Below are 11,264 nucleotides of genomic sequence, written 5' to 3'. Positions count from 1 at the left end.
AAACCTGTCTCTAAACCTTTGAACCTATAAAGCAATTATTATTCAGATTTATCTTTTGTTATCTTCAGGTCAGAAATGCAACATAGGATCCTTTGTCTGTGAAAAAAATTAGTCTAAAATGTAAATAGTAATATATCAATTCACAACAATAAAAAAGAAATGTATGCAATTGGAGTTATCAAGAAAAACGTTGGTCCCACTTTATATTTAGTGGCCTTAACTAATATGTACTTACTCTGAAATAAATCCTTTGTCACAATGTACTTACTGTGCAAATGCATGACCTTACATTGCACTTATGATTAATTAAATACATGCATGTAATTACATCTTTAATTACACAGTTGGCCATCCCTTACACCTTTACCCGGCTTTAAACCTATCCATACCACCAAACCTTTGCCTAACCTTACCTATATGCCACCTCAAGAGCACCAGATGTGTTCTGCAATATACACTATGAATACAGAAAGTACATTGTATTTATTTTTTGGTGTAGTTAAGGCCACTTAATATAAAGTGGGACCAAAAAATGTATATCTATTTTTAATTTACATACCTGTATTGCAATTTTTCCCTCTGAATCTTTCCTTCCCAAATGCAGGTTTATAATATGCATATATTTTTTTCATAATTTGTATTTAAATTCTTTAAAAAACTGAGTTTAGATTGTCCATTTCTTTCTTTCTCAGAAAATTGTGAATTTTGTTTATAAATCAACATTTTGTGATACAAACTTTAAACTGAAAGGAAAAAGTCAGAATTTATATCTTGCAATTTTGACATAAAAAGACAACAAAAATGCAACTATGACCCATAAACTCATGTTTGAGAATTTTTATTTTTTTAAGATTTATTTTTGGCCTATTCGCCTTCATTAGATAGGACAGTGTTGAGACAGAAAGCGAGGTTGGAGAGAGAGAGGGATAGGAAAATGTCCTCGAGCCAGGATTCAAACTCAGGACACCCTGACATGTTACTGCACCATATGTCAGCGCGCTAACCACTAGGCTATTGCGCCAACCATTTGAGAATTTTTAAATAAAAAATATACCAAACATATGTAAAACACATGCCAAAATAGTTGGCGGTTCATTCTGCTGTGGCGATCTCTGAAATAGATACTAAACCAAAGGAAAATGAACGAATGAATTACCTTATGCTAACTTATGAAATACAAATTCTTAAAAAACAAATCCAAAAAAGGATGGTATTTATTCCATAAAGGACCAGCTTCCATATTTATTTCAGCGTGTCTATAACAACTTTAATTATCAGCTCATTCACACTCATACAGTGAATTCTGTAGCTTCGTATCCTGTGTGTGTGTATCAGAGCCGACATTATACCGCATTTCCTCCACCAACACTGAATCAATTGTCCCAGCACTGCTGCATTTTTCCCAGAGCAATACCTCTAATTCTTGCCACAATATGACAGTCATTGGCATAATAAGATTGCGTTCGGCGGGGTTAATAGCAAACATTACAAGCCCCACCTTCATCGCCAACTCCATTCACTCACAGAGACTATGCAGACACAACAACACTAGTTTAATAGCTTCTGTGTGAGGGAACATCCCATTACTCATGAACAGCACACACACACAGACAAAAAAAACCTAAAGAGAGAGAGATAGACTAAGAGGTTGAACTTAGGGTGACTTTTTAAATTGCAGAAGTGTAGTTTTTGTTCAGCCTCAAAGTCCTACACCAGGGTAAGCTCTTTTCTGAGCTCTCACCATGTGTCAAATTTACCATGGGACTGTCAGGAATTTCATACTTTGCTTCCAAAACAGCTAGAGAGCAGAAGGAGAGGAGAGATTGAGACTTTCTCTGTGTGTGTGTGTGTGTTTGTGTGTGTGTGTAGGGATCTGAACCAAACCGAAAGGACACCTCTTTTTTTCTGCTTCTTTTTTTTTTTGTAGTCTTTTCACCCAGGTTTTCATTAGGCTGGAGTGGCGTGTGTAAGATGTTTGGGGGTTATGGTTGTATGGTGTGGTGCAGCGATCGAGGAAATACCTAAGAGGAGAGGCCTGTGGACATTGAGATAAGATTATGTGCTGGAGGACGATAGCGCTCACTTTTGGATTGTGGTCGTGGATGGTGAGTATGGACCCCTTACGAGCTTCAGGCCCTGCCGAGGAGGCTTTATGTTGGGGTGGACGAGCCTGGGCTGCTGGAAACTTCAATTGTGTGGGTAAGTGCATCTGAGATGTTTAGAAATGTTGAGGATGTAACGTTAAATGTGTTTAGGGGTGTCGTTTTGCTGTGTAGAATGCAATACTGGATTTCATTTCATGCATTATGTTAATCTATTCCCAGTACTAGGTTGTAGCTGGAAGTGCGTCCGCTATGTAAAACATATGCTGGATAAGTCGGCGGTTCATTCCGCTGTGGCGTCCCCTGATGAATAAAGGGACTAAGCTGAAGGAAAATGAATGAATTTACTATGTTAATCCTGGAACATCATTCCTGTTTGAAAATGTAATCCATACCTATACTCAATTTCCAAACCTAAGTGTAAATTATTCCCCAAAACAAGGGACATTAATAGTTAATAAACTAAAAGCTTATTGAATGGCCTTTCCCTACCTCTACCACTAAACCCAACCTGTGGCAAAATCTAAATGTCCAAAGACCCTTTTAAGTATTATAGTACTATTTTTAAGCCTTTTAAATTATGAGGACGGAACATGTCCTCATAAAGCAGCTTACATATTCAGTTGTACACTTGTAAACCACATAAACTAGAACACACACACACAGGGTTGGGCAAAAAAAAAAAAAACATCAAAATGTATTTTAAAATAAAATACTAAATACCTTAATTTTAGGTGTATCAAAATAAACTACAAAATACATCAACAAAATATATCAAAATTAATTGAATATTTAAAAAATACTACAAAATTCTTTTACAAAGAAACATGACATTTCTTTGCAAATCTTCCATCAATTAGACTTATTCGATCAATCCCTTCCCCAATAAACTGACTTAGTGGAGTAAACAATGTTTGATAGCGAATGTGGTCAGTAAAATTGCCATCATTTCTGTACAATTATTTTTGGACCTCTTAATATTTTAAACGGGTGTTAAATAAAGACTTAATTGAATTTTTTTGTTTACACAGAATTTTTCAGAAAGCTAGTTTTTTTTGCTATTGAACTCTTCAAAACTCAATTTAAACACTATTATGAGTTTTGGATTATTAAATATTAGTGTTTCATATGTTGTGACATCTTAAGGCTTACATCTTTCCTCTTCATTAACTGTAGAGTGGACCTACTGATCAACTACTGGCATTTAAAACAGCCAATGAAGTATTGTAGGAATCGCCACTCTAGGACTTACTTTTATGTTGTTTGTTTTAACAACAAACATTTGGCATTAGCAATCCATCTAAAACTACTATTATTGGTACAGTAAACTCTGTCTTCTGAGATTTTTTTCAATTTATTTTTTAAATGGAAGAGTCAATAACATCCAAAGCACCAGTTATAGGGTGCATTTATGTGATGTAGATTACTTACAAAGTATTTTAAAAATATAAAAATACAAGACACTAAAGTATTTTGATCCAAAGCATTAAGCCATGCTCATCAGTCCTATCAAATACAAATTACAAAATACTATTTTGTATTTAAAATACGTATTTGAAATACATGTATCATAAATACTGCTCATCACTGGTAACACACTCTCAGAAATAAAGGTACGTGAGCTGTCACTGGGGTGGTACCTTTTCAAAAGGTACACATTTGAAGGGTTCATATTGGTATCTCAAAAGTACATATTAATACCTTAAAATTTTAAGACAAACACGTTTGTACCTTTAAGGTACTAATGTGTACCCTTGAGGTATGAATATGGACCTTTTTGGGGCAAATTTGTACCTTTTGAATACCACCCCAGTGTAGCTCACGTGCCTTTATTTCTGAGAGTGCACACATTGAAACTGTCATAAAAATGGATTACAGAATTGCTCAGTTGTCCTAATATTGATCAGGGAACTGTTAAAATGCAAAAATGAGATCGCATGTTTACATCTATTAGCTCAAAAACCTCAAATGAGATTTAGGAATTCTGAAAAGAGAATATTTGCAAAACTTATCAAACTGTGTACATGCTCATTGCAAGCTCAGTGGTCACATTTACTGTTCAATTTAGTGAAAAAGCTAAATAAAAATAAAAAGTGTTTCCCAAAGCCATGCATATAGCAATATAATGATGAGCACAAGAACTTTGAATGAGTTTGGGTAAATTGTTATATAAAAAGATGGTCATTTGATGTCTGTTAAGTGATAAAATCTTATTTAGAGATAAATAATTATACGAACTACTCATTAGTTCTGCTAGTAAGAAAAAAATGACCCTCCCTTCATGAATCATAATCATAACATTTACTGAATATGCAGATGAATATAAATCTCCTAAATCTCTATTACATGACAGTGTGTTTTGAATATGAATAAAAAAAAAAAGATGTAATGTTTTCATATGTTACTGTAACATACTCATACAATCTGTTGGTAATTAGTGTCGGATTGTTCATCTCTGTATTTTTCATTATTTTTCTCATCTCATCCAAGCAACATGTCTGTGTGTTTGTGCAATGCTCTGTATTGGTGTGTGTAGGTTGCTAGGATACAGTTGCTTTAGTTCTCCAGGCATCTGTGAGATGGATGTGTGAGTCTCTCCCCATTAAAGCATGAAAAGACCCGTCACAAAGCCACACCAATTCACGTTCCAAGTGACATTATAGCTGATAACACGGGTAGGGCAGAAAAGGAAAATAATTAGCAATTTTATGAGCATGGAAGAATGCATTTGTTAGCTGACAGGCCTCGTTTATCAAACAGCATTGGTTTAGGGTCACACCATCAGGTTTCATGGAGGTTTCATGTTAATGCTATTTGATTTCATTTAGTGAATACAGCCTCTGACATGCAGTAAAATCAGCGTAAAGCTTTCTTCCTCAAAACAATATATTGCACTTCTTCTCTTATATGAAAAAAGAGAGCAAAAAAGTGTGAGAATCAGTTAAATATTAAATACTTCAGAATGGAAATTTAATGAGAATAATATTTCTGCTGAAATCTGTTTATTGCATTAACACAAACGCACATACACACAATGTTTATGAACATCAAACCTTTTTTTTTAATATAAAGTGTTCAGAGGCAAAAACCTCTAAATGTCATTTGAAATGTTCTACTAAAATGAGCATTTTTCTCAGCCTCATATGGTTATGTTCAAGTATTTCACTCGAAAGGCAATAAAAAAAAACTTATTTGTAAATATAAAAGTAAAATTACTGAGCCTCCACACAGGAGTCAGAGAAAAATGAAAATTTTTAGAAAGAATATCAAGTGGCTTTTAGAGGTTTTTGCATCTAACTCTTCAACTTTAAAATTGCAGATGAACATCTGAAAATAAAAGTATCCCAGTTATGATTAATCTGTTCAATATAACAAAAACACTAAGCAAAATGTTAAAAAAAAGAAAAATAAATGAATAATATTTCTCTCACTCTCTACAGAAAATATAAAAATATATCATTTGTATGGTAATATGATAATTATATATACTATTACATAATTATTATATTAAAGAGCAACAACAATAGTATATATACACACACAAAATTATTAGCCCCCGTTTATTTATTTATTTAGTTATTTTAAATATTTCCCAAATTATATTTAACAGAGCAAGGACATTTTACAGTATGTCTAATAATATTTGTTCTTCTGGAGAAAGTCTTATTTGTTTTATTTCGGCTGGAATAAAAGTCGTTATTAATATTTTACACACTGTTTTAAGGTCAAAATTATTAGCCCCTTTAAGCAATTTTTTTTTACTTTAATAGTCTGCAGAACAAACTATCATTATACAATAACTTGTCTAATTACCCTAACCTGTCTTAACCTAATTAACCCAGTTAAGCCTTTAAATATCACTTTAAGCTGAATTGTCTTAAAAAAATATCTAGTCAAATATTATTTACTTTTATCATGGCAAAGATAAAACAAATCAGTTATTAGAAATGAGTTATTAAAACTATTATGTTTAGAAATGTGTTGAAAAAATCTCTCTGTTAAACAGAAATTGGAGAAAAATAAACAGGGGCTCTAATAATTCTGTAGTAGTTTTAAAAATGTATACTTTTACTTTCACTTGAGTACATTTTTAGTGCTGTAGCAACCTGCAGCACTGCTTTTTTCCTTGTCTATAGTGATTGGCTAGTAGAGAAGAAGTAGAATTGAAGTCAGAATTATTAACCCCCCCGAATTATTTGCCCCCGTTTATTGTTTTCCCAATTTCTGTTTAACGGAGAGATGATTTTTCAACACATTTCTAAACATGATAGTTTTAATAACTCATTTCTAATAAATGATTTATTTTATCTTTGCCATGATAGTTCATAATATTTTACCAGATATTTTACAACACACTTCTATACAGCTTAAAGTGACATTTAAAGGCTTAACTAGGTTAATTAGGTTAACTAGGCAGGTTAGAGTAATTAAGCAAGTTATTGTATAACGATGGTTTGTTCTGTAGATTATAGAAAAAAAAAATAGCTTAAAGGGGCTAAAAATTTTGAGCTTAAAATGGGTTTCAAAAAAATTAAAAACTACTTTTATTCTAGCCAAAATAAAACAACTAAGACTTTCTCCTGAAGAAAAAAATATTATCAGACATGCTGTGAAAATTTCCTTGCCCTGTTAAACATCATTTGGAAAATATTTAAAAAAGAAAAAAATTCAAAGGGGGGCTAATAATAATAATAATAATAATAATAATAATAATTATATATATATATATATATATATATATATATATATATATATATATATATATATATATATATATATATATATATATATATATATATATATATATATATATATATATATATATATATACTCCTTTTATTATGAAACAACATTTCTACCATCCAACCAATCAAGCCTTGACAACCACGCCCCACAATTTAAAGCACTTTGTAACTGGCTGACAGAAATTTTAAATTTTACTCCAGGAAAGATGAAATACTGTCTGTAAGCTCGAATAACTTACCGTGTTTTATGGTCTAATAATTAGTCAGCTATATTTTCAGGATTTGTTGCAGTGCAGTTTAATTTAAGTTGTTTTAGAATCAGTGTGATTTTAATTGAGTTTTTTGTCATTTTGACAGTTTATAAAAGATTATTATTATTATTTTTAAGAACCTGAGCCATATCTAATAGTCGGCCTCGGAAATAGCATCCAGAGAATGAACCTCGACGGAGGGGACCGGAGAAGAATCGTTTCCAGGGCGGGAAGGTCCATTTTGTTGGACTTTCACTTAAGTGAGTGGACGATGTTTTGGGCGGACACACAAACAGGACAAATCAGAAGAGCAGGACTAGATGGAACACGGAGACAGGTAACGTTACATATTTAACGTTACATATGTTACCTGTGTGTTTGTATGTAACTTATGTATGCGTGTATGTAGGTGGTGTGTAACGTTAGTGCTTTTCATAAAAAAACGTTTTCAATATTTTTGTCATTTAATGAAGTATGATGTCCCCTGCTAATGTTTCGTTTGCTTCATTTATGCCTTATGTTAACACCACACCCTTTCTTTTAAATATTTTTGTCATATGGGAGAACAAATGTATAATAGGTCCAAAATAATATAGTAGATAATTGTGTTAAAAAGAGCTTTATTTAAAGTTTGGAACCTCTTTTCTTCCTTTCCTTCAGAAGCTTCTCTCCTCAGTGAAGGGAATCACGGGTCTGGTTGTGGACTGGATTGAAAACTTAGTCCTCTGGAGCAATGCAGATGAAGGAACAATACAGAGAATGGACACTGATGGCAGGAACGACAGAGTTGTCTTGAGAAATCTGTCTCAGCCTAGAGGTGTTGTTGTTGATCCAAATGAAAGGTAAGTGTAATTAATATCTTTGAGAAAAAGGAAAATTTCAAGCCCTCATTAAAATTAAAATAATAATACTAATGGTAATATTAGAAGACCACTTCAAAATTCTCAGGATTTTCTATGTGTGGTTTTGATTAAAATATAAATATTTTTAAGTAATTTATAAAATATAAGAAATGTAGACAAAAGTTATTATGAATACGTCTACATGAAAGTACATGGACTTCAATGCTGGCAATAAAAAAAAAGAGTTGTCATTACATTGAGACATGGCCTGTGGTGCAGTAGGTCAGACGTGTAACCCGCAACAACATGTTTGACATTTTTTACTCTGTTCTCTCAGTTTGTTAAGTGTAGGGGAGAATCAGGATGACTAAAGGCTTTGTCATTTTCACAGTTCTTCTCATGACTGTGTTGCTCCACTCCTAGTTTGCTCTCTAGCTATAAATGCTGGAGCTTTCAGATGGACACATTCTTCGAACATGGCTGGCACATAAGTGTAGATCTGACCGAGTGTCTCAAACAGCACGATATAGATGAACACTGGTCAGACTTATCTTTCTGAGGACTGGTCTGTGAAGAGAAAATCAAACTTGAGTTTAAACAGCAGCCAGTTTAGTGTTAGTATAAATATATCTATGTTAGGATATATTCCTTGAGGAATGTGGATAGAAATTAGTTTCAGTAAATATTAAAATATTTATATTGTAAAATTAACCATTTAACTAATATCTTATAATTGTAAATACAACAATAAATATATATAATACATATTTATAAATAAATATGTTGAAACAAATAAACAGAGCAAACATTTTTGCAATGTTACCTTAATTAAATTCATTACAAAATTGTAATGTACAGTGTGAAAAAACAGATTCAGTGACTAAAAAAAAATCGGCTAAATTTAAAAAAGCAAGTTAAGTTGAACATTACTAATTTTATTTGTCTGTTTAAATTCAGCCAATATAAACCGTTACCTTAAAAAAATGTAGTAAATACAATTCATTTTTTTAGTCAGTGTAGAAAGCAAACATCTTTATGCAAATTAAACTTTTTTGGTCAGTTTTAATGGGCTCGTTTTACTTATTTACTTATTCAGCAAGGAATATTGAAATAAAAATATTTAAATGAAATAGAATGTACAGTAAATGACAGTACAGATATTTATCATATTAAAAAGCTTTCTATTTTAAATAAATGCATTTCTATTAACTGGATATTTACACATACATTCACCACACACACACACACACACACACACACACACACACACACACACACACACACACACACACACACACACACACACACACACAAATACACACAACATATGTGTATTTATGTTTATGTTTAACATTTATAATATTTAATACACCATAATGTTTATATCTATATTTAAAATAGTATAATTAAAATTCTTTTTACATTTGTTTTGATACTATTGTTGGGCGTGAAAATATTTTCTCGAAATGAATGCTTCAAAATCTTGTCGAGTTTTTTTAGGGTAACAGAAATGAATAAAATTGCTGTCACAACTTTTTTCCAGATATATTTTCTGGTTGTCAGATGGAGCGACTTCCAGCATCCAGCGATCAGACATGACAGGTAAAATGATGAGCACAGTGCTGAAAGTAGCGGACAGACTGAAGGTTCTGGCTGTTGACCACCGGGACAGGAGACTTTTCTGGGTTCAGCAAGGCCAAAGAGGACACACTGCTATGGGCTCCTGCAACTATGATGGAAACATTATCAATGTCTTTAATCAGCAATTCAGGTATAACTGAGATCTATAATTCATTTAAGGCTAACATTATTTTGTTATAAAAACAACGAGTGAAGTTAACATCAAGAAAATTATGCAAAAATGTGTACGCAATTAAAATAAATGAAAAAATGTTTATACAATTAAAAATTATGCAGAAATGTTTACGCAATTAAAATATATGCAAAAATGTTTATGCAATTAAAATTATGCAAAAATGTTTATGCAATTAAAATTATGCAAAAATGTGTATGAAATTCAAATATATGCAAAAATGTATGCAATTAAAATTATGCAAAAATGTTTAGAATATAGAATGTGATGATTGACCAATCAGACTCAAGTATTACGGTCATGCATGTAATTTTTTATTTGATTGTTAAATAAAGGTTATCTTAAAATTAAAAAAAAATTAAAAATAAATAAAATAAAATAATAATTAAATATCCAATCCTATCTACGGATATAATTAATTTTAAGCAGCAATATTAAGCAATATTTTGTGCCTATTTTATATTTGTAGTATCTATTATTGTTGCCATTATGCTATAATTGTAAAGACAGAAGTGTTTTGTGGTTTAAACGTCCTCTGTGTTTTACTTCTAGACCTCAATCTCTGAGAATGACGATTTTCTTGGATTATGTGTATCTGTCAGACTCAAAGTCAAAAACAATAACTCGATTGAACAAGTACACAGGGGGTCGACAAGAGAATGTCAGTTCTCAAAGGATGCCACATTCCCCTGCTGATGTTAAAGTGGTGCATCCCATCAATCAACCGGTGGTGGAAACTCCTTTTACACCCGGTTAGTTATATGATTATACATAATTGTCTTGATAATATATGCTGTATTAAGTATTTCAATTCAGATCATCTAAACAAAACATTTGAATAAGTCATTTTTAATTATTTGTCACAGTTATTTATGTTGCTCCTATTATTTCACCCCTCTACTATGTATAACCAATCTGTGGCAGTCATTTAATAATTTACTTACAGTAAGCATTAAATTACAGCAATATAAATCTTCATTGACTATAATTAATTAACCTTCACTATCTGCTAATATAGTATTAAAAAAATTATTTATTATTTTCATTTATTTGTGTATATATTAACTTTTTTATATTGAATGCAATTAAGTTATTAAAATTATCTTAAAGCAGTCAATAAATTATTGTGGAATAATTACAGTCAAAAAATCTAAACAAAATATAATGCAATATTTATCTGAATTATTTATTAATTATTTATATCCATAAAAAAATAATAATTATAAAACAAGTGTATAGTTCATAGCCAATAAGTGATAAAGCCATAAGTTTCTGATGTGGCAATAAATAAACAAACAATCAAAACATGAATGTGTATAACATACAAAAACTGCAATTAAGTATTTACATCCACAATATGTAAACAAAACATTAAAAAATCCATATTGTAATTACTATTTATATATATAAATTATATAAAATATATATTTTAATTATTATTATTTAGCTTTTATAATAATAATAATATTTATAATAATAATAATAATAATAATATTTCCCAGGGATGGGTA

The 11,264-nt window shown here is 31.2% G+C and overlaps 1 protein-coding gene across 20 annotated transcripts in view; it reads left to right on the top strand.

The window, feature by feature from the left end:
* Positions 1-1,424: 1,424 nt before the first annotated feature.
* The window catches only part of egf (epidermal growth factor), a 47,980-nt gene continuing 38,140 nt past the window's right edge, over positions 1,425-11,264 (top strand). For 4 of the 20 annotated variants that reach the window (XR_012389429.1, XR_012389428.1, XR_012389423.1 and 1 more), the window contains exons 1-5: positions 1,947-2,199; positions 7,236-7,435; positions 7,759-7,940; positions 9,484-9,711; positions 10,306-10,505. Coding sequence is in view for 8 of the 20 variants with exons in the window: in NM_001365528.1 (NP_001352457.1) it covers positions 2,058-2,199; positions 7,236-7,435; positions 7,759-7,940; positions 9,484-9,711; positions 10,306-10,505 (952 nt within the window). In the remaining 12 variants the exon portion in view is untranslated. 20 annotated transcript variants of the gene reach the window in all.

This window comes from Danio rerio, chromosome 14 (genome assembly GCF_049306965.1).
Source record: "Danio rerio strain Tuebingen ecotype United States chromosome 14, GRCz12tu, whole genome shotgun sequence".
NCBI lineage: Eukaryota > Metazoa > Chordata > Actinopteri > Cypriniformes > Danionidae > Danio > Danio rerio.
The sequence above is the reverse complement of the archived record's forward strand: the minus strand, read 5'-3'. Positions and strand labels throughout refer to the sequence as shown.